Source organism: Dermacentor variabilis, chromosome 4, assembly GCF_050947875.1.
Source record: "Dermacentor variabilis isolate Ectoservices chromosome 4, ASM5094787v1, whole genome shotgun sequence".
Lineage (NCBI taxonomy): Eukaryota > Metazoa > Arthropoda > Arachnida > Ixodida > Ixodidae > Dermacentor > Dermacentor variabilis.
In genome coordinates this window covers 113606871-113634377 of record NC_134571.1, presented here as the reverse complement: position 1 = coordinate 113634377, position 27507 = coordinate 113606871, and the positions used below count along the sequence as shown (strand labels likewise).

The window sequence follows — 27507 nt, the reverse complement described above, 5'->3', positions numbered from 1 at the left end:
TTCGCGAAAGGCTCGACCTCCTGTTGGCGCAGTTCGTCGCAGATGACCGTGCAGGCCCCCAGAAAGCGAGTACTCGTCATGGCTCAATACTGAAACTGTCTATTAACGCGATATTAACGCGAAAGCGTTAAGGGCCCTAGTTGTCGCAGAACATCGGGCCTCCCGCGTCGACCATCTTTTCGCGAAAAATCATTCCGAACCACGCATATTATTTACTGCACTAAAGTTGCTCATACCTTGTCTTGCGTTCTTTACAAAATTATTCTTCGGAATTTTCAGAATGGCAGCCCACAAACAAACGTCATGAAAGAAAACGCTGATGGCGCATGCCTTTCATATGTTAAATCTTCTCAGACGGAAATATCAATAGTGCAACATCAAGATATCTTCAGGAAGCACGGCAGCCACTATTAACATAGAGAAAGAAAAATCAATTAGAGAGAGAGAAAAACATTTATTGAATCATAAAATGGAATTCTCGCGGATCGAGGTCTTCTCTTCTTCACGCTGTCTTCTCGTCGAAGGGAAGCCTCTTCAGCACGGGTGGTCCCCCTCAGTCCAGGGCTCCACTGAGTTTGGCCGCGTCCCTAGCGTGCTCCACCATCCTTCCTTGGACGGCGAGCTCGCAGCTGACGAGCCGGCTCTCCCAATGCTCCACACTCGGGGGTTTATGATCGCGGAATGCGTCGTTTCGTTCGCACTCCCAAGTTGTGTGATAGAGTGTGGGTGTAGCCCCGCACCAGGGGCAGGTGTCCCTATACTGCGTTGGGAACATCTTGTTGAATATGAAAAGGTTGGGGAAGGTGTTTGTCTAGAGCCTACGCCAGCCCGTTGCTTCCTCCTTCGTCAGCGCTTTATGGGGCAACCCAGCCGACCAAATACGGCTGGTGGACTGGGCTCTGAGGGTCGCCGAGGGCCACAAACTCCCGGACACCCTACGCGCTCCTGAGCCCCCTCACAAGTAATGTTGTAAAAAGGCTCAAGCAATAAATGTTTACCACCACCACCACCTGGAGCGGTGGGTACTTGAATCTAGTCCCCCTGTAATGTTGCAGTAATTCCGAATAACTGTCACTGAGGATCCCGGCGTAACTAGCGCGGTACTCCTGCTGCTGCCCAGCCCTGAATCTATTAGCTCGAGCTAGACCGTCCGCCGCGTCGTTACCCCTTATGCCTTCGTGTCCAGGTATCCAGATCAGATTGTGTTTGATTTTCGCCTCCTCCGAGGGGTTACCCCCTCTGAGGATCCTAAGGGCAGTTTTGCATATTCTGCCACTCATTAAGTTGCGACAGGTCTCTTTCGAGTCTGTGAGAATATTTAGCGATTTATTCTCCCTATATCCTTGCATCGCCGCCAGCGCCACGGCGATTTCCTCGGCTTCAGCTACGCTCCATATCTCGGCCGAGACGCACGAGACAAGCTTTTCCTCCTTGTTCATTACTACCGCGATGGCCTTTGCCTCGCTTCCTATTCTTCCTATTCCTTCTATGTATTCGGCCCTAGCTTTCCTTCTGCCTTCGTGGAGCCTGGGATCTATGTTCTTCGGAATAGGCTTTACGTTAAAGGTTTTCCTGATTCCCGCCGGTACGTCCTCGTACCGGTCGACGTCTCCTATTTCGAAGCCCAGCCTACCGATCAGATTTCGCCCCGTGTAGGTCCCCGTTAGTCTTTTCATTTGCGCTTTCCGCTGTGCTTCCGCCATTTCGACGAAGGTGTTGCTCACCCCTAGTTGCATCAGCTTTTCGTTGGAGGTGTTTCTCGGCAGGTGCAGCGCCGTCTTGTAGGCTTTCCTCAGGACGACTTCAATCTCTTCGTTGGTCGTTTTAGTCCTCACTTGGTAGGGTAGCGAGTACATGACTCTGCTGACGATCAGGCTGTTGACGAGCTTGAGAGTGTCTTCTTCTCTCATGCCGTGCCTCTTCTGGGAGACCCTGCCTATCATTCTGCTCACGTTCTCGGTCGACTTCTTGAGGAGGCCGATGGTGTGGTTGCACTTTCTGCTGCCTTGCAGCCACATGCCGAGGACGCGTATCATGTTGCGTTCGGGGATGAGTTGTCCTTCGAGGCTGACCTCCAGTTTCGCCTTGGTGGGATGTCTGCCGACTCTTAGCAGTTCGGACTTTTCGGTGGAGCACCTGAGGCCCCTCTCCTTCATGTAGTCTTCGACGCACTTGGCCGCATCTTGCAGCGCCGCTCGCTTTTCTTCCAAGGTACGGCAGGTGGTCCAGACCGTGTTGTCGTCCGCATACATCGCGTGCCGGATTCCCTGGATCTTTTCGAGTCTCTTCGCTAGGCCCAGCATCGCCACGTTAAACAGTACGGGCGAGATTACCGAGCCTTGGGGCGTACCTCTGCGAGGCGTTGCAAAGATACGCTCCTCAGCTCGCCTAGGCCGACCGTCGCCATTCTGCCCGAGAGGAAGTCCCTGACATAGTCGTGGGTCTTCCTGCCGCAGTTTATATTAACGCGATAGCGTTAAGGAGCTCGTGTCGCAGAAAAGCCGGTGTCGTCGGCGTCGGTGTCGGCGTCCGCGGCGTTGGCCGTGAGCGATAAATCACGGCAGGCGCTTCATAAATAAAAAGCAACTTCCAAGATGGGCTGGGTGGGAATCGAACCAGGGTCTCCGGAGTGTGAGACGGAGACGTTACCACTGAGCCACGAGTTCGATGCTTCAAAGCGGTACAAAAGCGCCTCTAGTGAACGCGGTGTTGCCTTAGAAACAAGCCGTTTCTAAGGCTCAGGCGTGCGTCGCTTGCTCAGGCGCACATTTCGTTGTCGCGCCGAACGCTGCGTTGCTCGACGCTCACCGCGTCCGATGCGGGGCGCGTAGTCGCTGCGCCGTAGCCCATTGTCTTATACCCGTGTCACACGGGCGTTTGGAAGGCCTTCCAACCGATAGTCAGTTGACTCAAAGGTCAAGTTCGAGCTGCTACACGGGCAGTTTCGACGGCCGCCGAGTCAATAGTCTATTGAGTCAACGGAGCACCTTACAACTCTATCGAAATCTCGATGGCCTTTGAGCAACGGAAACGGAAACAGCGCGAACATGCCCTCTCGTTCACAGTGTGCTCCAACTCACGGTTAGAAAGAACAAATCAAACCAAAATGCTCTAAAAATACTATATATGAGTGTTATCAATTATTCAATAAAGTATTTTTGCCACTTGATATGCGCGAACTACACACACTCTCGACAACAGCGACGCGCAGCGACGCAAACGTTGCCGCAGTTTCGCTACTCAACAACTTAAAAACTAAACATATATGTAAGGCAATGTATAAACAATTGTTTTAATGTATAAACAAACATAAAAGAAATTATAGTGCTTTTAAGTGGTTTTAACGTTGTTTAACTTTTTGTGACAAGAAAACGAAAATAAAGATACGCAACGCCACACAATTTGGCGATAAACGCCGGAACCACTCACCGGCCTTTCAAAAGTGCCGTGTAGCAGCGCGACAACTCCTTTGAGTCGACAGAGTTCTGGCGTTTCGAAGGCCGTCGACCGGAAGGCCTTCCAAATGTGCCCGTGTGACACGGGTATTACACCCTTTGGCGGGTCGACGGGAACGCTGTCGCGTTCCACTCTTGAAGGCGAAGCTTAAGCGTCCTCCAATTTTTTGTTGAGGCCCTCCATGATGGCCTCGTGGCTGACGTTGTCAAAGGCCCCTTTGACGTCGAGGGCCATGACGACGTTTTCGCCCTTTCTCGGCATTGTAGTCAGTACTTCCTTCTCGAGCTGCAGCAGAACGTCTTGCGTCGAGAGGTTGGCCCTGAACCCAAACATCGAGTTTGGATAGTATCTTCCGTTTTCTAGGTGCCGCTGGATGCGCTGGGTGACGATTTTCTCGTAGAGTTTTCCTAGGCACGACGTCAGCGAGATGGGCCTCAGGTTCTCAATCTGGATTTTCTTTCCGGGCTTGGGGATCATTACGACGACGGCGTGCTTCCACTCCGCCGGAACTTTCCCTTCTTGCCACAGCGTGTTTAGGTACTTGACGAGCTGGTCTATCGCTCCGTCACTCAGGTTGCGTATGAGGGAGTTCCGGACTCTGTCCGCTCCCGCCGCCGTGTTCTTGGTGGCCGATCTGATGACCTCGACGACCTCCTCCCTCGAGATGGGTCGGTCCATGTCCTGGTTGTCTTCGCCTCGGTACTCGCCGCGGTATCCCTCCGGCTCTCCCATTCCGTAGCATTTCTTGCGGACCTCCTCGAGCAGCTGCTCGTCGGTGCCTTGGTAGTGGTGGATCAGCCTCTGGATCGAGTTGCTGCTCTCTCGCTTGCTCCTGCTGGGGTACAGTAGGCCTCGGACTATCTGCCACGTCCTGGCCGTGCTGAGGGTGCCGTTTAGCGAGTCGGTGAATTGCTGGTAGGGTAGCGAGTACATGACTCTGCTGACGATCAGGCTGTTGACGAGCTTGAGAGTGTCTTCTTCTCTCATGCCGTGCCTCTTCTGGGAGACCCTGCTTATCATTCTGCTCACGTTCTCGGTCGACTTCTTGAGGAGGCCGATGGTGTGGTTGCACTTTATGCAACATGATAATGCATCACAGCATTATCACTGCTGATGCGTTGACGATGCGGAACGCTGTAAAGGCCTAATTGTTCACTGAATCGCTAATTTACTACCCCGACTCAGTATGGTACGTGATGACGGTGGCGAGAAAACGTCAAATAGAGGCCTAGCAGACGACGCGGCACCGGTGAACATTTATAACGGCTTTCGCCCGCATACTTTTGGCTAAGCAAGCTGCAAGGAACTGCTGATTAATTACATATATGAAGCGTAGCCCCGCTGTCGCATTCATGTGAACGCAGTTTATGGTTAGAACGCCAAAACATTTGTTGCCTCAATCCAGCAACCGTGGAACATGTATCGCCTATCAGGAAGGAAGGAAGGAAAGAAACTTTATTTTTCAGAAAGAAAAATATGCGAGCGTGGTTGGGCCCTTAGTCCAGGGCTCCCTCCACTGGCGAGAGCGGCTCGCTGGGCTTGGTCCAGGAGAGCCACTTGGCTCTCCTTTCCCTCGTCCGCAAGCCATGCCTCCCACTGCCTATTTAACATAAGTGGATGTGCAGTTATATATGGGATAGTAATATGTGAAGGCCGTTCCAGGCACTCCCATGTGATATGTTGTAGTGTGCGTTTGTTAGAACACCATGGACAGACGTCCGGAAATCTAGTTGGGTTTATTTTACTGAGTTGATGCAGGTTGGGGAAGCTGTTTGTTTGAATGCGTCGCCAGTCCCTACTGTGCTGTCTGTTAAGGGCCTTGTGTGGATGACCGTACTCTCTGCGTTCCTCCCGCTGTTGTAGAAGAATGTCACGAGTGCTTGGAAGAAGTCCCGCGCTCGGCTCGGCCGCAGCTCGGTTGTTGAATCCTCGAGCAATACGGTCCGCCGCAACGTTACCCTCCAAGCCCTCGTGAGCCGGACACCAAATAATGTCGTGATGTTCTGTCAGGGCTTGTCCCAGAATTCTACGTATCATTTGGGTACCTCCCTTTGAGAAACAGGCGACACGCTGTCTGCGAGTCGGAGAGTATGACTGCCGATTCGTTTCTGTGTTCCGCGTCTGCAATGGTCACGGCTATTGCAGCCGCTTCGGCCGCACACGTGGACCGAGTTACGACTGTGGCCGTGATGACACATTGTTTTTGAGGGACTGCTAGCGTGTGAGCCGTTACTACCTGCCCTAAGTAGATGTATTCCCTTACCGCTTCCAGTGCCTCGCTACCTATTGTAAATTGCTGTTCTCTTCCGAGGCTTTTAAACATTACTTTAGTTTTCTGCAGATTAATTTTTAGACCCACTCTTCTGCTTTGCCTCTCCAGGTCCGTGAGCATGCATTGCAATTGGTCACCTGAGTTACTAAGCAAGGCAATATCATCAGCGAATCGCAAGTTACTAAGGTATTCTCCATTAACTTTTATCCCCAATTCTTCCCAATCCAGGTCTCTGAATACCTCCTGTAAACACGCTGTGAATAGCATTGGAGAGATAGTATCTCCCTGCCTGACGCCTTTGTTTGTTGGGATTTTGTTGCTTTGCTTATGGAGGACTATGGTGGCTGTGGAGCCGCTATACATATCTTTCAGTATATTCACATACGGCTCGTCTACACCCTGATTCCGTAATGCCTCCATGACTGCTGAAGTTTCGGCGGAATCAAACGCTTTCTCCAAGGTTATAGGAGCGTCTAAATCGCGTTGCTCTATTTCTTTGTATTCCGTGTGTAGCAGCTCTGTAGTAAGGTTGTGCCCGACATATATCTCCTTGGTCGTGTTTATTAACTTGATGTCGTCCCCTTTAAACTCGTTCTCAAGGGTTTTGAGTGTCCTGTTTGCCACTGTTTTTGTACCTCAGAGATCCATCATGCTTCGCAAAACGTGCCATGGCCGCTTAGTACTCAGTGTGCCTTTGAGCGAGTCAGTAAGCTGTCTCCAATTGGTGTCACTCAAACGTTGCGCATGCTCATTAGCTTGCTGTGCTAGCTGGGCTATATGTATTTTCAGCTTTCGGTTAAGTATCGGCTAGCAGACGCTGAGCAGATGACGTGGCGTGAATGAACAAATATCGAAGGGCATTCCGCCTTCCTATTGCTTAAAGAGCGCTGCAGGTTCCACAGTGCTGCAAGGAACCACTCAGATAGAGCATAGGTGCTGTGGCGGGGTTCTTGCACCTGGAACGCCGTCACGCCGTAAAGACCGACCGAGTTGGAGCTGCTAGACGGCTGGACGCTTCCAAGCACTACCATCTTTACTGCCTTTAGAAGTGTCCAGGCTGCCGGCCATATTTTATACAGAATTACTGTGATAAAACGAATTATAATAAAGTGCCCTAAATACAGCAAGTATACGTTATCAACAGCACAGTTTATTTAATAAAGCAAACATTTCTAACCATTCTATGCCTACTCTTCTAAGCTTTAGGATAGGCCATCTCTAGAATTTGCGTGATGGCCGCTGACGTGCGTACATGGGACAGATTTTTGCTGGAATCCGGCATAAAACACTTGCGAGTTAAAAAGAGCACTATTTTTGCATCGTGGAGGGCACACAAAAAGAAATTGGCTGCGGTTTAGCTCGGCGAACTCTGGATGTGCAAAGCGAAAGCTTGGTGAAGTCTTAGTTTCACTTTGTTAACCTTTGATTTAGCTGTACTTATTATACTTAAGTATACAATCATCGTTAAGCCAGGTATGACGGCTGTGCCTAGGTGGCTAGACATTACTGTGAATAGGCTTGCTTAGACACTCATCGTTCGACGGTGCGAGGCCTGTTGTGCCACAGGGAAAGCGCAAGTGCTAGACATGCAAAAAGACGCCACGAACATTCTCAGCGTCGAAACGCAAACGGACAGGGCGCGAACGCGGTCGCTACATTGACCTCGACGGTGCGACGCCTGTTGCATTCCGGACCCTCTCCTGTGAAGCAGCTCGCCGGGCGACATCATTTCTAGGTGGCTTTGGCGACATCCGCGGGGTGGTGAGACGCCGCTTGGCGACGACGGCTCAAACAAAGCCTCCCGCTCCCGCACAACACTCACCCCCGTATTCAGAAATGCATCTTAAGTTGAAACCCATGCTTGACTTGATTTAAATGACGCCTGTCGTGAATGCACCAAACGAAACGCAACGAGCGTCTTGGGCGCGTTCGCACCAGGCGTCATTTATGTCAAGCATGAGCTTCAGTTAAGATGCATTTCTGAATACGGGTGTGAGAGAGAAGGCAAGCCGGCGGCGTGTCGCGTGATGCATTGCCAAGGCTACAGCGCAGCTGCGGTCAAATGAAGGTCAAATTGCTGGCGACGGCGAAACTTGGCTCGACGCGGTTAGTAAAGCCTTCGCTTTAAAACTAGGGGTCGCTGGCGGTATTAGTGTCAACAGCTTCGAATGCGCGATAGGTTGCCGTACTAACAAGTTAAAGTTCGCAATTGCATTAAAAAAATAATTTCAGAGATGTCTCGCCAATCAGATCGACTCATACTTTACTGAGCAATAATTTGATGCGCGAAAACATGCCCAGGTGAACCACACGCGGCTGAGCTTAACTTGGTTGTGGTGCGGCATGCAGTCGTGCTGCAACTCGTTTAGTGAACGCGAGGTTTTGTCAACTAGTTGCATGAACTGTGCCTCAACTGTGTTTTGTATAATGCCCTCGCTGTATTCTTAATTTAGTGTCTGCATTTTTTTTTTGTCCTTGCACATAGGTAGCCGAGGAGAAGCCGAGGCCGATATGAGAGGCGCCAATATTTTCTTTCATATTAACTCAGTCGGAAAAATACGGTGTCCTTTCGCTTGTCTCTAATTAAGTCGAGGCACGCGACCATCCATCTTCTGCCGCAATACAGGGGCTACATATGCATAGTACGACAAAAAAAGATACAACAGAGAAAAGCAGCAAACGGAATGTTCTTTAATACCGAACGTAACATTTCGCGTTCTTTCATTGTAGCGGCGCCGTTCATTGAATGCACGATAAGCGGCGCCTCTGTTCTTGTTTTATTGTACAAAAGTTATGGTAGCCGCTACATCGCAGCGGTGACAAAGTGTTTCTGTGCGCAGTTGATCATTCAGTGCATAGGCAACCGCAGACAGTAGCCGTCCTTCGTCCAAGGTCGATCACCGGTCGATCACCGTCGCGATGCCTTGAGCTTGGACAGATATTTTACCCCAGACGTGCGTACTTTCGATCGTGATCGTGCTCGATCGGAATCAAATTAACGATCGCGATTGGCTTCCTCCTGCGGTTTCTGCAGAGGGGGACTAAATGAGAAATTCGGTCCCCGTCAGGCTGTATAGATCGTGACCGAGAGTGCTACACGTGTGAGTGAGGCATTAAGAGCGACGCTGGCGTTTTCCGCGGCTGCGTTCACTTCTTGAGGGCGAACGTTACCCCGTCGCCCACGGTGACGAAGCTGATCTCGACGCGTTCGTCGGTCGCCAGCTTCCGGTTCAGCCGCCGGATGGCCTCCGTCTCGGGGTCGTCGATGGTCGGGTCGAACACTCTCGCGTGCCACAGGACCTGCGCAGACGGGCCGCCGCGAGTGCGCGCACATTAACGCAAGCGATTCCTTCTGCGCCATTGCTGATTATAATGATGATGATGATGACCATCATCATCATCATCTTAACATCTTTGGCACATACCAGCTCACGGGGGTTGGTCAAAAGTCGGGCATATTTCACATGTGTGCTAAGCGAATAAATTTATAAATCCATAATACTAATGAATAAATTAAAGCTAGTAAAATCCAAGGCGATTCAGTAAAAAGTCAGTCTAATAGAACAAGGAAAAATAAATAAAATAATGTATGGACTTTTTCTATATCGAGCGATTTTATGTATACGGAAGGGCGGGACCTTTATTGCAAGAAACGTTCTTCAATGCACATTTTTGAAGGCGACGGCTTGACAGAGCAACACAATGTCAGGAGTTATAGGGCATTCCAAACTTTGGAAGTTTGTATGAAGAAGGAGCTGAGAACTTCATCGACAAGTGTAATGAAACCGACACTCTCGGAATACGCCGCGTGATTCATCCGTGCCACCCGCACTCAGGTCACGTGAAAGCGACCATATATAGGAGCAGCGTGTTGAATAGGGCCGGTTAGCACGTCTCAGAAATTGAAGGTGACAGCGCTACAAAGAGGACCATGACGAGGGTATACAAATACACTCGCTCTTGACTAGACTAGAACGAGGGTCACCTTGATCTTGTTTACGGCGCTGTTAATTAACTTCAAAATTTCGCGCAACTCACGTTGTCGACAGTGATGATGCCGTTGCGTCTGACGAGCTGCAGACTCTTTTCGTAGTAATCATCCACACAGTTCTTGTCAGCGTCGATAAAAATGAAGTCGAAGAAGTTTGTTTTGCCTTGAGCGATCAGATCATCTGCGAGATGAAAGCGGACACGAGACGATGGCAAGCTGTACGTCTGTGCAAAAGGCAATTGCACTCAACCGCCAGATCGAACGTGTACTAAATCAGCTGACCCCTGACTAACTACGTCACTCACTCGCGTGCGTGCGTGCGTGCGTGCGTGCGTGCGTGCGTGCGTGCGTGCGTGCGTGCGTGCGTGCGTGCGTGCGTGCGTGCGTGCGTGCGTGCGTCGAGCGCTAGGACGCACTGTTCGTGAAGTTGGTTCCACCAGTGACTGTCGCTCGTGCTTTGATATCTGCCTCCTCTGTAATATTTTCAGTATCGCATTATTAATTTATTAGGCGCATGTCTGGATGCACGAGAATGCCACGAGACCTCTGCGTCCCATGAAAGGTTTTTTGCTGTTAAATGCAGCTGGTTTGATCATTACAATCAGTTTTATTGTTCTGAATTGGCAAGCAGTTGCCATTGGTGAACACCTTCAGTTAACTATTTACAAATTACACAAAATAACAGATACCACACGTGCATTCATTCTCCATTTGGAAGTGAAACACCGGGAGCCTTACAAGATTGGTTAACGTGTTTTCCACGCAGAAGAAAAATTGCATGTGACACCCAAAACATGCAAGCCAAGCTATGCGAACTGTGTGGCCGGCTATATGATTAATTGCGTGCTTTCTCGCGTCTACGGCTGCATTCTATTTTATTTTATCTGTTCTATACTCTTGTCCGTCTGCCTCTTTGCTCCGCTATTCCCGAATACGGTATAGCAAATCGGTCTTGAAATTGGCTAACATCCCTGCCTATCTCTCCCATTTTTTCATCTTTCTCTCTCTCTCTCTCTCTCTTGCTAATCGGATTTAATAACCGTGGTAATCGTTGGCACACAGAATTACTACCAGATGCCTTTGCATCTGACTTTGAAAAGAACAGTTCATCATGACATGTGATTCGACATGCATGCATTCCACCATCGTAATAGAAAATATAGCTGTAGTATTTCATAAACAAATAACTGAAATTTGAATGTCCCGTTTTGCACAGCCAACAAAAGGCCCACAGCCAGATAGCTTTCAATCACAGCGATTTTGTCAGGCGCCACAAAAACATAAAAAACGTAAGTATTTATTTGCTTTATTTATTTGGAACTCTACGAAGACTCCATGACAAGTTGCTGGAGGATAGAGACACAAGTTTGAAGGTGCCACTGAGGTGCTTCAGTTGTACATATTATGAAGATTTGCTAGTCAATTGAAAACTATAAAATTAAGCTTAAACTGTGAGCGAAGTTCGAAAAAAAAATGTTTTTGAAGAATAGTCAGAAGAGTCACCATCACTGTACTTCTGTCTTTTATTATTTGCCGCGCATGGTTTTCACATTTATATACAGATTATAAATGTATCCTATGAGGCACATGTTTTTAGGCAAATCGAAGTTTAAGTAACCTGCAAAAAATGCTGATTTTTTTTCATTCTACTATTAATAAATATCGGTGTCGCGCCTCTGTACATGTAACCTAAATTTAGTTCGCTATAGCAAATTTCGCAATCAGATACAGAAGGCATTGATGTGTGAAATGAACCAAATATAAATGTATCTGGAAAATCCTGAGAGCATATTGATGAAATAACGAAAAATGCATTTTTTAAATAATATGCCTTGCTATAAAATGAAGCCTTATCCAAAGTTGTCGTACGATTTTCATTTTCATAGGTTACTGCATAGGCAACAACGATGTAAGAAATAAATGTACATGGTATCACAGAAAAATATTTGTTACAGAGACAGTTACTCTTGTTGGTGTATCAAAGAAGTGCGAAGCAATGGGTTCTGAAAAGATCTACAAAAGGACTTAGAACAGCTGCATCAGTGCCTTCAATTTCAGCTGCCCCAGTGCCTTCAATTTCAGTTTTACAGGCATTTGGTTGGGTTACAAGTTCCCCTAGATCTTTTTCAATGAGACCGTGGTGGAATGTAATTATTGCAGGAAAATGGTCTCCAATTAATCTTGCATTTAATTAGACAAAAAACATCTAAGTGTTTTTTAAAAATTTGTTTTTAACTTGCCGTTATATCTGCTTCTATTTTCAAGTTTGCTCTGCACAAGTATTAAAATAAATTGAGCCAAGAAAGAAAGATCAGATAGCACTAACTTCCACCAAATATCTTTAGTCATAATCTGGGCTTTCCACCATAATAATGAGCGTTCGGGAATAGGCTCAAGTCGCGACTTGTCTGTTTTGGTTGTCTTTCGTCGCTGTATTTTTGTGTTTTCTCTATCTGCCAAGCATGGTTTTCTATTGAACCGGGAGAATTCAGGTGTGATGCTACGGAAAATGTGCAAGTCTTTTCTGTAATGGTGCTAAGCCAAGGTAAGCAGTGAGCGTTGTCATTGACTTAGCGTTACCAATTCTTACTATATTGCTGCTTCACATGACACGCAATGCGAGCGTGAAACAATAAAGCTAGAGCACTGCCACCAGAAATAAACGCACAACCGTGGCACAAAAGAAAGAAGAAAGGCACCGGGAATCGACTATATCCCCACTTGCCTAGGGACTTCTTTGCGTCGCCAATAATGATGTCAATCTTGCCGTCGACGCCAGCCTACAAATAAAAAGTTTCGATAAGATTGTTTGCCATTGCACGAACTATGTGCGTGCAGTTCAGATAAACTGGACACACAGAGGTCGTCACTGTCATGTCATTACTGTGGAATCTAATAGTAAAAGTAGTAAGAACACGTGGCATTTGTTTGAAAACACACGACGCACTGCAGTGAAGCGCACTAAGCAATGAGAAGGTCGCCGTAGAATAGCAAAATGAACCCCACGTATTTATTGGCATTGAGGCTTTCTTTTCCCTTTTCATTGCAAGTAATCTACTCGTCGATGTTCTTATCGCTCGTACTGTAGCAACTATGCACTTCACAGAAAGCGTCATATACCGAGATAAAATTTTGCGCACTACGAGCAGGACTACTTCTACAGATTCATGGCGTGGGTGGCTGGGACCGAGGCGCATGTAGTATATTTGAGCCTCAGCCCAAGTGCGTGTGAAAAAAAAATAGTAAAAGAACAAACGGCTGACACTTACCATTAACGTTGAGAAAATTTCATGAACGAGAAGTTTATGCTGCGCGATGTGGCACAGCTCAACCATTTCCCAGAAAAATTGCAATCCCGCAAACAAGGACCATTCTTGGCCATCGTTTTTCTATACCTTTCCGTCTTTATGGGGAAGTAACTTTCGCCACCATTTCCAGTTGATGCTGACAATTGGGATCAACTGAGGAATGTCTTCTGTAATTTGCGATCGCGGAGAACATTCGGTGCTGAAGCACAAGTATACTAATGCATCACCCCACGAACGAGTATTCAGTTAATGTACATGTACATTGTTCCTAGAGTAAAAAAAACCCCGCTGCAATGCCTCAATGCGAGGCACCAAACGGGCATTTCCAGACAGAGCGATCAATGTGTACGTTTGTTAATAGTAGATGTGCGAATTAAACAGAGAAAACAATCATGCGCATCAAATGGCGAAGTCTGTAGAAGAGATTTGTACCTCTTTCCAAAATGGCCTCCCGACGTTCACGGTTTCCGCGTCGATCTCCAGTCCGGTGACTCGGCCGTCTGGCGGAAGCGCCAGGGCAGCCGCTAGTGCACTTACACCGGTGAACACACCTATATAAAAGAAGTTATAAATGAAACACTACAGCTGTGTAGTACACAGTGACGTATGAACAAGATGGTATCACTTCAGATACACATTTGTATCATAAATACGTCCCTTAACCAGTGCCGCGATCAATATTGTTAGCTTTTTTGCGTACATATATGCTTTATAAAGCTTTACATAGAGCTTTATTCGTACGTGTTGAAAAATTACGGCCAGTTCCACTCTGTGAGAACTGTTGGAACAGCGGAGCTAGTCTGAGTCTTCACGGAGTGGAACACTGGCCGTAGCTTTTCTTTAAGTGTGCGTTGTGCCTCATTCGTTGTCGGGGCGTTCCGTTTGCTTTGCTTGGACTTGCCTCGCCATTACAGCTTGTGTTGCCGGGTGTTGCGTGGGTTCCTGAGGCCATTATCGCCACTTACACCTCGTGAGCACGGCTTTGTGATCACTGTGGTATACAGCGAGCGGCGCACCTATCGGCTGCACGTCATTCACGTTCGCCAAGACCAAGTAAACGCAGGTGCCCCTAATCTTAGCTGACTGCTTGCCCCACGCATTGCTAAAGCATCTTAATCCAAACTGCGCACGCATGTGCTGTACAATCCAATTCTCCCCTAAAATGTTGAAACACCCGAGCTACAACGGTAGCTATTCCGTAGCGTGCGACGGTGGGCCCGTTCCCGCGCGAGCTCTCGCTGGCGCTCGTACAACGAATGCGGAGCAAGAACTGACTTCTTTTGTTTATACCCAACCCAGCCTCTCACTGACCTACTTTTCTCAAACGCTCATTGGCTGCCTGACTACCTCGCCCCCTCCTCGGCGCAGCGCAGCTCTCTGCCTCCCTCTCGTCCCTCTCGCTCCCAGATCACGTGACCAGTGTGACGCCAAGCAGCACGACGGCACAGGGTCGACCAAGAACAACTCCGCTATTAAAGCTCCATGCACGCACCGGGCGAAACTAAAAGCGTGATTCTACGTGTCATCTATTCTGCTCGTCTGAGTCCTTTCTCGATATGCTACAGGAACTTCTCACCATACGCCTCTCTACACACAGTTCCTGCTCTCGGTGTGCCTTCCCGTCTATGTTCCATGCATGGCCAATGATTCTTGTGATCGACGGACTGGGCTCTTTCTGCAACGAGACGTGTGACTGTATTCCGAGCTACTGCCCCTACACACGCGCTGCCTTTGTTCTATTTCTTTTTTCGCTGCCATTGTCTCTCGCACGACACTGAAGCGGAGTATCCACAATCCTGCGCGTTTAACGAAACACATGGTATTGTGACGAAAAGAAAAAACGTAATCTAAGTGACAGACAGAAGAGAAAGAAAGACGGCGCTACACTCATAACTGTTCATTAGGCACAAAGCTTCTACGTATATACCGCGCACACTCTCGACATTAGGGGGCAGCAAAAAGCAAGCGACAGGTCATCTTGTTTGTGTTGAACCTAACAATTTAATTTCCGCATCATATAACGAAACAGACAGGCCGTTGTGTGAACGACCGGATGGGGGAACGCGCAAACAATTTAAAACAGGACATCAGCGCCCATCTCGCTGCGCATTACAGATCGTGCTGCTGTAAGCCACGTTTTTCTGAGGTAAGAATCCGAGATAGGAGTAGAGATAAATCCGCACGGGAGCTGCTCGAGGCATATCGCATTCATATCAGTGGTCAAGCATGTGTTATAGTCAAACATCTGTTTCGTTATATGATGCGGAAATGAAATTGTTAGGCTTCACGCAAACAAGGTGACCTGTCGCTTGCTCTTTGCGCTGATGTCGAGAGTGCGCTGTATATATGTAGCAAGCTTTGTGCTTAATAAACCGTTGTGAGCGTAGCACCGCCTTTCTTTCCCTTCTGCTTGCCACTTATAATCTTTCTTTTCCGGTCCTTTTTTGCGCTACAACACCGTGTCGTTCCGCAGACACCAACTCACCCAATAAAAAGCTATTGTCCTGCGCGTTTAGTCGGCAGAACTGAGTGGGCCTGATCCAGAGGAAACGCACTCTAAGGAGTGACCGTGGGGCCAATCATTGTCCTCCGGTGCACGTGATCCGCGTGACGCGGTCGACGCTGAAAGCTGACTGGCTCTCACCAGGAATGGACACGTGTCTATGGCCCTGCGATTCAAGCCCGGTTCGGCTGGGATATTGGACGCTCGTGCGTCATCCTGGAACTTGTAAACTTGTTCTTCGCTGATACGTGCGCTCTTGTATGTTATATCCAGGAAGCGGAAAGTCGAGCCGTGCACGCCGGTGAATTCACCGACTGGTTAACAATGGGCTTAAGAAAAGAAAAACTGACTGCACTTTAGCGACGACGACTAAGTGGCAGAAAGGAGAACTGCAGCGCCGAAGTGAAAACAATCATGGTTTAATAAATGATTTAGCGACCATCAAAGATGATCGTCCAAGTAAGGGAATAGCTTTCTAAATCCGCTAAATTATCTGTGAAATTTGTTGGCGCCATGAGTTTTCTCGTTCCCCTGCGGTCACGGCGACCTCCTGTTGACGCCAAGCCATGCGCTGCTTTTCAAACTTCTGTTACTTTTCTATCGCAGTCGTCGGACCGCCACGTTGGGCCGCCGCTTCACCGGCGCAGAAGGTTCACCGACGTCTCGCGTGACGTCAGCGCCTCTCCGACCAACCAGCGAGGCCGGGGTGTACGGAGACGCCGGTGCCTATCCCTCGCCCCTTGAGACCTCCTGTCTGTTCGCTGGCTTCGTATCCATGGCAGCCCTCTCCACTACCCTACGGCACTATGCCCTCTGCCGATTTTATTAGGGGAGAAAGTCAGCCACCGACAATGAGAATGGAGGAAACATTGAAATAAATGTATTTGCTGTAAAAAAATTAAAACTGCGGGACCATTGTTTCTAATAAAGCTTATTATTATTATTACTCTTGCTATAGGGGTGAAAAAGAAAGTTGGGTGGGCGCACTTTGCCTTTTATACGTCAAGTGACTTTGCGGAGTCAAGAGACTGATTTTTCATTTGCGTGCGTGTGCATGCTGTCTTACACTGCGAGGCTTATAGCGCACGAAACGACGAGGACACTGAAAGACATGGTACACATAGGCGCTGCTCGAGCTTGACACGAAAGCTGCCAGCTTGCATTTACTCCTGCAAATTGTAAACGAGTCCTCACTGGTATTGAAAGGTCTAACGCTGTTTCTTTTGCAGCAAAATAAAGCCGGCCCAGTGTAATCTTGAAGTACAGACAACTGCCTAGACAACGTGAACGAGTCATTAGCACCGTCAGGAAACAAATTAAGAACAAATAAAGTCCGCATGGAATTTTTTTTTGTCTAACGAGAAAGAAACCAGCACGGCGCTATTTGAATGTGTTGCCTTCGCGTGCTGGGGAACGATACTGAGAAGTTTTAGCTCTTTAGTTTTATTGTTTTAGTTGGCATACAAGATAAGGCATTCGCCCAAGCCAGCAAAGCGGCAAAAGCGGACAGCTCATAGATGGCTTTGCTCCCCACGCAATACTCACAATACGGCGGCGCCCATTAAATAAAAGTTAAATAAATCATACGGTTTTTACGTGCCAAAACCACTTTCTGATTATGAGGCACGCCGTAGTGGAGGACGCCGGAAATTTCGACCACCTGGGGTTCTTTAACGCACGTGCACCCAAATCTGAGCACACGGCTGCTTTCGCATTTCGTCTCCATCGAAAAGCGGCCGCCGTGGCCGGGATTCGATCCCGCGACCTCGCGCTCAGCAGCCCAACACCATAGCCACTGAGCAACCATGGCGAGTGCAAGAAAAAAGAAACTTAGTAAGTTAGAATGTGAAATCTGCGCTACTTATTGGGTTTGCTAATATTGATGTCCCAGTATGTGACTCTAGGCTGACTGGCGATCCTGAATACTTGTTCCCTTCAATAGCCTCGCAAGGGAACAAGAATTCAGGATCGCCAGTCAACCTCTAGAGTCTGCGCAGGAGTACTTTTATCTATAGTCGGGTACAACTTAATCCTGCAGTGAAGCCTCGCCCACGCCCTCATAACCGCCAGCAACGGTTCCTCTGCGAGGCTGCAAATAGTTCGTGCTTCAAACTTTCCCTGTTACCTTAATAAGGCGGTAACCACAAAAATTACAAACACGTAATTTTAGGCGTTTTCAGTCGTCTATTATAGTGGAACGGTGAAAGCCAAATTCTTTACTGAACTGAAATAAAATGCTTGCTTCACTGCAACTATTTGCTGTCAAGTTTCACTTCAGTTGGCGTTGAAGTTTCATGAGTAAAACGGGCTCAGCAGTGAAATGATCTGTGCCGCGGACTTTTGAAGAGTGAAATGCTCAGACTCCGTACACTTTGTCCATGCCTGTTGCACATCTCATCGCTTCCGCCGAGGAAAAGACTCTTCGAAAACAGCAGAAGCTCCGGAGGCATCAAATACGACGCCATTTTGAAAACCTCGCATGACGACGACTTTGTTTGCTTCTGTGATTGTCTAGCGGAGTAACACAACGCCGCGCGGTCCGTGTGCCTACTATAGGTGAATTATTCACAGGGGCCCTGATCATGAGAAGGAAATTTACCGAAGGATAAGAATGGGCTGAAGCGCACACTATATGGCATTCCCAAATCATGACTGGGAGCTCACCACTGTCGTTTAAAAGAAAAGTGTACAGTCATTGCATGCTACCAGTCAGGCACGTACCCAGGACGAGGGGGGGGAGCCGCCCCCCCCTCCATTTAAGCCGCATAACCCCCCCCCCCCCATTCTCTCCCCGGCCACGCCACCACTCCTAAAGCACCGCCAAAAAAAATCAATCTTGGGACTTGACAGCTATTCGGCGGCCAACAGCTAGTGGGCTGCTGCTACAGTATTATTATGGCTGAGGCATAGAAGCGATCGCTGATCGGGTCAAGGGGAAGGACACTGAACTGAGGGCGTCAAATAGATTGATATTCACGCAGCTAAAAGATGGTGGAATGTTTTCGCCTTTTTCATTATTTCGATGTTTGTTTCGAAATCTGAAGGTGCTGCTGCTAGAAAGGCCCCACTTTATTTCTTCAACGAGCTGCGTTTCATAATCATCCCTAAAAATTTCAAAATTTCAATCAAACCCTGCCATAACCGTTAAGCCCATAAGCAATATGACGCTCACCCGTCACCTCGTCTGGTTTTTTCCTAATTGTACAGCACTTTTCGTGCAAAATTGGCAACTGGAAACAAGAGTCGCAAGAAGTTGAGAAATTAAGCAATCTTCAAAGGGAAAGAGCCAAGGCAACAGCCAAACGGGAAGGAAAAGCGAAAATTATCAAATTTAACCGTTGTTTATGAAAATATTGAATAATCAACATTTTTATTTAAAAAGAAGCACGGAAAACGCCACCGGAAGTGGAGAACAATTCCTAGTGTTTTGAATCACACTTCTACAGCTATCGGTCGAGCCGCCTGATGTAGCCACTTCTGTGATGTACTTATTTGGGTGTTTTTCTAACCTTCCGCAGTGGGCGCAGTGCGTCTAGAACCGCAGCGTCCTGGGCTCTGCGCGTTTGTACGGGACTGGCGGCCACGCATCGTTACGCAACTTCCCAAATAACAATACGAGCTGGTTTCGGCACTTGGTAGAGCAGTGAACGAGGGATCCATAAGAACTATGATTGTTCTGCGAATATATCTTTCATTGTAATTCACCTAGAACTTACCAGAAAAACGCTACTAGAAACCTTTATTTCACGCTTCCACTTGTTTCCTTGTTCTTGGCTGTGTCCTTCCTGCGCCTCTTTCAGGCGCGAGTAAATTTGATGTATTTCCAGGTTTGCCAATTAAAGGAGATGTGCATGTATCACAGGCCTACTTGTCAGCTACACCTTATTTCATTTTCGTTTTGCGGGTTTACACACCTTTATAGCGAGCGTTGGGAATTATTAACGTTTGTACCAGTAAAAGTATACCCGCCCCTGATTTCCATAGGAAAGTTACCTTGGAGGTTGACCCCCCCTCCCGAAAAAAAATCCTGGGTATGCGCCTGCTACCGGTGCTAACATATGGGGCAGAAACTTCGAGGTTAACAAGCTCGACAACTTAAGAAAGAGCGGTGGAACGAAAAATGTTAGGCGTAACGTTAACAGACAGGAAGAGAGCGGTGTAGGTCAGATATCAAACGGGGATAGCCGACGTTCTAGCTGATATTAAGAGCAAAAAAAATGGTTCTGTGCAGGCCACGTAGTGCGTAGGGTAGATAACTGGTGGACCATTAGAGTTACAGAAAGGGTAAGAAAGGAAGGGAAGTAGAGGACGACAGAAAACGAGGTGGGGTGATGAAAGTAGGAATTTTGCATGCGCAAGCTGGAATCAGCTATAGCGCAAGACAGGGGTAAATGAAGATCGCAGGAAGAGGTCTTCGTCCTACAGTGGATGATGACGATGATGGTGAATGGGATTATTATTATTATTATTATTATTATTATTATTATTATTATTATTATTATTATTATTATTATTATTATTATTATTATTATTATTATTATTATTATTATTCCGAGTAACTCACCAATTTCCAGGTAATTTCTGGCTCCACTGGCCTTGAGGAAGATGTCGAAGAGTTGAAGCTCTGCTGTGTCGCTCATCCTTACAGAAAAGCGGTGCTTCTGGGTCTCCTTTGATGACGAACACATAAGGAAAGGATATGCAGTAGGGATTAAAAAAGGGTGGGGGAATAGCAATTCCGCGTCACTTTATCTTTTGTATAAAAGGAGCCACACATCTCTTTCGTTATATACTTACTAGCAAACATTGACTTCGCTTCGTGCTACTTATCTACTCGTGTAGCTGCGCATGATACACAATTTTTTTAATCACAAGCGGCAGATGTGCACACTTACTCAAAAAGATAACAGCAATAATCTACTCTCGTGGGTGTGTTTAAATAAAGACAGACTAAGGGGAGTCCAGAGTATTTTTAGTTTTCAGCTTAACTTTTATGCGAGGCGGAAAAATGTCTCTGCCAACCTGCGTTTTGCAAAACTCAGCTTGGATTTGTTGAAAAAAAGTCTTATTTCACTAAAGGTGGAAGAGCGCGCTTTAACAACTTGCAAATTTTACAAATTCTAAGGTCTATCGCTCTAAAATCAGTGCATTCTACCTAGCCAAAATGTTTTCTATAAATCGAGAAACTGGTACTATCGACCCACGGGAATTTAAATTTATGTCACCCAGAGTATGTTTTTGAAAAAATTGCCAAACTTTGGTTTTTGAGCAACTGCGTCTTACTTACCACGACTTTTCGGGTAATTTTAACTCAGACGATGAAGCTGAAAAATATTTCTGACAAAACTTCAAAACGTTTCTCGCAAACTAAAAGAAAAAGAATTATGCAATTACACCACGCATTTATTGCGTCTTAATATCCCAGGTATGCCAAAATAGCAAAAAATTGCGAAAATAGACATAATTAAAGGTGTTATAAAAATATAATCATCGCCAATTTTTATGAAAATATCATAGAATACCCACCCAGGACTGACAAATCTAAAATTGCAAAAACACGCTGCATTATATTAAGTGAGAGACGAGCCTATTTTAAAATCCATGTATGGTCACCACAACGATGTATCTCATTTTAATAATCGATGGATGGATGCAAAACTTTAATGAAGGTCCTGAGGTACGCGACTCAGCGCGCTGCGGGCCGCTCCCACGTTGGGACAGTCAGGCCATGCCCGACCGCCGCATCGTGGGCCCTCTGGACAGCCCAAAGTTGCGCCCCGGCATCGGGCCTCTTGATAGCGGAGAGCCACTTGTCCTCATTGATTTGTTCTGTGCCTCGTAACGAGGGGCAACGCCAGAGCATGTGGTCTAGGCTAGCGATGTCATTGCAGTGCCTGCAAGAACTAGTGGCATAGGTGTCGGGATAAAGCTTGTGGAATAAAGCCGGGCTGGAATACGAGCATGTTTGCAATAATCTGAGGGGGGTCAGTGTCTGCGCCCTATTTAACTTCTTGTGTGGAAGGGGAAAGTCTCTCTTGCCGAGATAAAGTGCTGCGCAGTTTCATTGTATGTGGTCGGTTGATCTCTGTTCTCCACCACTGCGGACCGGCGTTGGAGTTCTCCATGGTCGCGGAAAGCGAGACCTCGCTCCTTGGAGTGGACCAGCTCGTTTAACTTTGTGGGGCCTCCCACGATGGATCCCATGTGAGCGGGGAACCACGTTAGAGTGTGGGTGGCGATGCTTTTGCCGTCGAGGATGCGACAGGCTTCCTTACACATAGCGCCAACGCTGAAGGCGCGGATGGCTGCCCTGGAGTCGCTGAAGATATGGGCACGTTTGTCGTCCAAGAGGGCCAAGGCCACTTGCTCGGCCGCACGCGACGACGTGCTTCGTACCGAAGCGGCATTAACGGTCGAACCACTGTGGTTGATCGACACTACCGTGAAATTGCTGCTGTTGCCATACTGGGCCGCGTCAACGAAGCAGCTGCCGCCAGGGAGCTCTGTACAGTAATGAAATGCAAATTACGCTCATATTCAATTCTGAACCCATTATCTTTGTTCTAGGGAAGAAGAGTGACTCAAATTGTGTCTTTTTTGCTTCTTTTTGGCCATGAAATGAGCTGAGCTTGAATGTTCAACGGTCCTGCACACGTATTTCTATTATTGAGCTAGCAAGCCGGCGATTGCACATACAACAAGCTTTTAAAGACTATTCGAGAAAACCTATTTCTGGCATTGATCTGCACTCGCGTATGCTCACTGAAATGCTCCCCGTGTACATAGACGAAGCACTGGCCTACTGGGAAAACGCGATGACGCAACTGCAGTGGATGGCCCAGCTGGGTATGTTCAGATGAGGACAGTCGCAAAGCAGGTGCCGAATCTATTTTTCATTTTCACTTAATTTTTTTAATATTAGGCATAGAAATCCTTTTTCACACCCAGGAACTGCGACTTCTTTTTCAACGCCCCCCCCTTTTTTTTTACGCACGATAAATCGTAACTGGAACAATGTGCAAAAAAGTACTGTAATTGAGTCGCAAAACGATGCACACATTAGAAGCGCGTGGTATATAGAACAGTTTTCTACACGTTAACCTATACAGCTCCACAGCTATACCACCCATCATGCGGAATTAAGGAAAATTGAATTTAATTTAGTCTGAGCACGGTGCGGAAAAAGCCAGCGAATGACTTTCTTTAAGGACAAGACGGAAATTGGGAGTTTTAACAGGAATTTCGATGGTAGTTTAAGAAAAAAAATGCAACTCAGGTATTTTACGTGCTTTAATGGAACGCGTCTCATACTACGACTTCTTTGGACAGAACTGCAATATTCAGGAATATAGGCTTCAGTGGTTCGGAATAGCCTTCGGTGGTTCTGAATAGACTTCAGTGTTCCTCAATGGCCTTCGATAGCCCTGAATAGCCTTCGACAGCCCTGAATAGCCTTCGATAGCCCTGAATAGCCTTCGATAGCTCTGAATAGCCTTCGATAGCCCTGAATAGCCTTCGATAGCTCTGAATAGCCTTCGATAGACCTGAATAGCCTTCGATAGCGCTGAATAGCCTTCGATAGCGCTGAATAGCCTTCGCTAGTCCTGAATAGCCTTCGGTAGTCCTGAATAGCCTTCGGTGGTCCTGAATAGGCTTTGGTGCAGCCACCGAGGTCATTCAATGCGCAAGTGATTTTGTGAACATTGTCGCTGGTAAACTTAAAAACTTTTTTCTTTTACTGCACATATGGAGAAGGATGAAGGACAAGATTTTGGAAAACAGAAAAAAAGAAGAATGGAAAGGTATCCGGTAAGTACAAGGAATTCAGACAACCCACATGTGGAAAAACGAAAAATCTGACCGAGGAAATTTCTTGTACGTAGCGCGGTGCGCAAACACGGAACGGTACAAGCTGTCAATGTGCAGTTTACAAAACTTCATTGCCCAACTCATTACTACTGGTTGTGGGTAACGCGAATAAAATCTATCAGAAATCCTAAACCTGCAGCTGCCTTTCTTGCACTTTCATACCACTTCCTCACACGCTCCCTTTCAACCCACGTTGCGAATGATAAGTTATTCAACGTTTAGTAGCCTCGTGATGGCTTCTAAATAACCTCGTATTACAATAACGCTCGGGCAACCTGTTCATTATTGCAACCTAGTCCAGCCACCGTGAAGTTCGTTGCTTTATAAACAAAATCAGGATAAGTACTCCGTTAACCATGATAATTACCTACGCCGTTGGACAATTAAGCGGATCCAAATTCCTAGTCTACGTCGAATAGTTTCATTATCAATAGATTATAGCAACACATATTTTGCAGGAAGGTTATCAAAAGATGCTTCTCAAGTAATTTCAGAGGTTGCAAATTTGTTTCATTTAAAGAAAAAGATATGCGCCAACCTTACTTTTCATGCCCACTTTTTCTAATTTGCCATTCAGTTTCACGCAACAGCAAGAAATTGGTGAACACAGTATTTTGCAAATTGTGTAGCACTTAACGAACAACGGAGCAAGAGAAAATTGAAGCTGAACCCTTAATTAATCCAAGGGGCCATAAGAAACATCCAAAGAAGCCTCTTTTTCTCATTGTCGGTTAACTTCACTTTTATTTGATTCCGCGTACCAGGTGGTATAGATGCAGATTAAACGGGTTATAACCTCTAGAAAACTTCTTTATACCAAGCGATTTCAAGGTTTCCAACGTTTTGTGACCCGATAACGAGATTTCTTGCACCTTGTTGTAGTTAAGATTCCTTGTGCGTGAAAAAATAATGTGTCTTAGGAAAGTAGTCGCAGTTCCGCCATGTGAAAGGATTCCTATGGCTAGCATAAAAATTTAAGCGAAAATGAAAAATCTTTCCGGGCCCGTTTTACGATTGTCCTCTCATCAGTTGGCTCATCCACTGCAGAGGCGCCATAGCGCTTTCCCACCAGGCTGATGCATAGTCCATGTACAAGTCTATGCATTTCAATTAGCAACTGTAAGTTGAGATGAATTCCAGAAACAGGGTCCCCCGACTAGTCTCAAAAAAAAACTGCTGTGCGCACTCTAACGTGCTTGCTACCTCAACGTACCATAGTAGGAACACGGATGCAGGAACCCTAAAAACTGAAGCTCTAGTCATTTCATGGCTAAAGAGAGGCATTAAAGGCACAATCTGAGTCACTCTTCTTTACTACAACAAAAGGAGTGAGTTCAGAATTCAGTATGAGCGGGATTGTAATTTTATTGTTAGAACGAGATACATCGTTGGGATGACCATGCACGTGCCTTAAAATAAGCTTCGTTTTCTCATTTAATATAAAATAATGCAAATGCTTTTGCAGCACTAGATTTAACGGTCCTGGTTGCGTATTATATAAAACATTCATAGAAATCGGACATGATCATTTAAAAAAACGTCTCTAAAGTATTCCAATTTTCGCTATTCTTGCAATGTTTGCATTTTTTGGATTTTAGAGCGAAATAAGTACGCCGTGTACTTGCATATTTCTACTTTTAGTTTGGGAGTAAGTTTGAGAGTAAGATTTGTCAGAAATATTTTTCAGCTTCATCGCCTTCCTAAATTGGCCCAAAAGAACTGATTTCGGGGTGAGACAGAGGCAGCTGCTCAAAAACACAAATTTTTCAAGAACATACTCTGGGTAACATAAACGTAACTTCCCGTAGGCCAATAGTACTATAGTGTTTTAGGTTTACGGAAAAAAATTTGGTGCTGCACAACGCCCTAATTTCAAAGTGGTAGGCCTTCGAATTTACAAAATCAGCAAGTCAATAAAACGCCCTTTTCCACCTTTATTCAAACAAAAAAATTTTTCGAGAAGTCCGCGCTATGTTTCGCAAGACGAAGATTGATTCCTTTCTACAGATACATTTTCCCATATCATAGCAATATTGCATTGAAAACTGAAAATAGTCGGGAGCATCCGGCCCTTACTCTATTTATTAATGGAGAAAACACGAGTACGGCCGGTGTTTACGTAAAGCTCACAAAGATATTACTAGATGCCACGCTTGTTGATGTGGTTTATTTCAGAGTGCTGTATAATAACTTCCATTCTCACCGCTTTAGTTGGCTCAATAAGTGTAGTTTTCAGATTTGTGACATCGTTTGTTTTATTACATTTATAAACTTGATACTTTCACTTTCACGTTATTCACCTTAAAGACTCCCTGGGGGGTATTACAAAGGGGTGGGTTAATATATTCAACAAATAAATACAAGTCACCGCCTTATAATATAAGCGGTTACAGCATTTGTGTATGACAATGGGCACGTAATGGCGACTAGGTCGGCGGGGAGGGCATTCCAGTCCGCAACAGTGAGGGGAAAGAAAGGAACCTCAAAAAGTCGTAGTTCGAGAAAGAGGCCGGGCAATCCGAGACGGACGAGCAATGCGGTGAGATATGCGGGTGCTGTAATGTACGGTGTTTGATTTAGACTGCTATGGTAAAACTTGTGGATTAAACAGGGACTGGCGATGCGGCTCAATGAAACTCAATGAAACCTGAGTTTCATTATAACGCTTTTCGCAATATTGAAAAATATTTTAAAAACGTTGGGGGCCAAATAATATACCGACTTGATACAGTGCACAAACCGCATCAAAGCTGGTGTAGTTGAGAAAAATTATTTCTCCTTACCCATGTAAATTAATGGGAGCTCCTGAGATGAAGCTATAAATTTTGCGCAGCTGGAGCTTAGCAGTTAACGCGAACAAAGAATAGATCGGCCCAAGCCAGATCTGGCGTGCTTCTGGGGCATTCCCATTATGCGTACTGCATGTGCAGATGCACCTCTGCCCGCACAATTGCCAGCTGTGTTTACTGCACGCTGCCACAGATGACCTCCCAATCAATGGCTTTTGCTTGCGTCGTCAGTATGCGATCCCTAGCTGTTTGTGGAATTGCTGAGAGAGATCAAGGACACTATTTCGGGCGTCTGCCAAATTTCACCATATTGTCAATATCTCCACAAAAGCGTCCTTTAAGATCTTTTGTGTCCTTCGCATAAGCGGAACTATTGATAAAAAGAACTTTTTTTCTTCCCGTTTGAGTTCCGCTTATGTGTAGTCAACCCCCCCCCCCCCTCAACCCCCCCCCCCCTGGCACTTGTCAAGAAACTATATGTCCCAGCTTTCTGCGCTAGCTTTTATATTGCCGTAGCGGGGTGGGGGGTAAGATGCGGGAGGGAGGCAGGACCTCCCCTCTGGATACTCCACTGTCCGAACGTCTAATTAAAGCGACAAGGGGCGGGGCCATGCATCAAACACTCACTGTTAGCGACCTATGGGTGAAAAGTTAACGTACCCGCTATCTGTAAATAAGTGTATGTATAGTTGTTTCCTACCACACTATCGTTATTGCTATTCTTTCTTCCTATAATTTACTTTTATGTTGCCTCGATACCACGCTTCTTCGGAGCGGCGCTGGCATCCACTCCCGTCGCCACGCCTCCTTCGTTGGCCGCTGCTCAGGTGTCAGGAGCCCAAGGTAGATATAGCTACAGTGCGCGCAGCAGCTATTTCCTTTGTGAAATTAAAATAAACGACCAACTGCTAATACCGCGTCACTTTCACGCTGTAATGCCAGAAACGCGCTTCGACTTGCTTATTTTGCGCTCGGGACCGACTAACCTGACACAGCTTCGCGAGCATGGGGTGAAGCGGACCGCTGTGGTTGGCCACATAGTCGGCGGCGCCTGATGCCAGGTTGTCCGTCTTGACGAAATGACCGCGCCCGCTGGTCGCCCACATCGCAATGGCGCGGTCCAGCGGTGCCGAACGAGCGCCTGGACGGACGAGAGGAGCGTTCATATTTAAAGGAGGAGCGGGCGCGGGCGTGCACAGGTACCGACGGCCGAGCAGGTAATGAAGCGGAGGCCGGCGTGGGCGCAGATAAGCAGCGAAGGAACCCGCATCGACAGCGTGATCGCGGCCAACTTCCCTGGCGAGGCAACGACCGGCCAA

The 27507-nt window shown here is 46.8% G+C and overlaps 1 protein-coding gene across 2 annotated transcripts in view; it reads right to left on the bottom strand.

Moving 5' to 3' along the window:
- Window positions 1-8397: 8397 nt before the first annotated feature.
- Window positions 8398-27507, bottom strand: part of LOC142579633 (O-methyltransferase MdmC-like) — a 48854-nt gene continuing 29744 nt past the window's right edge. Inside the window, exons 1-6 of one of the 2 annotated variants that reach the window (XM_075690029.1) lie at window positions 27175-27401; window positions 20095-20200; window positions 13460-13578; window positions 12445-12499; window positions 9767-9900; window positions 8398-9028 (exon numbers count right to left, since the gene is read on the bottom strand). In XM_075690029.1, the coding sequence (XP_075546144.1) occupies window positions 8876-9028; window positions 9767-9900; window positions 12445-12499; window positions 13460-13578; window positions 20095-20200; window positions 27175-27354 (747 nt within the window). In that variant the 5' untranslated portion in view covers window positions 27355-27401 and the 3' untranslated portion in view covers window positions 8398-8875. Of the gene's footprint in view, window positions 9029-9766; window positions 9901-12444; window positions 12500-13459; window positions 13579-20094; window positions 20201-27174; window positions 27402-27507 lie in introns of those variants that run through there. The other variant, XM_075690030.1, reaches the window with a different exon arrangement.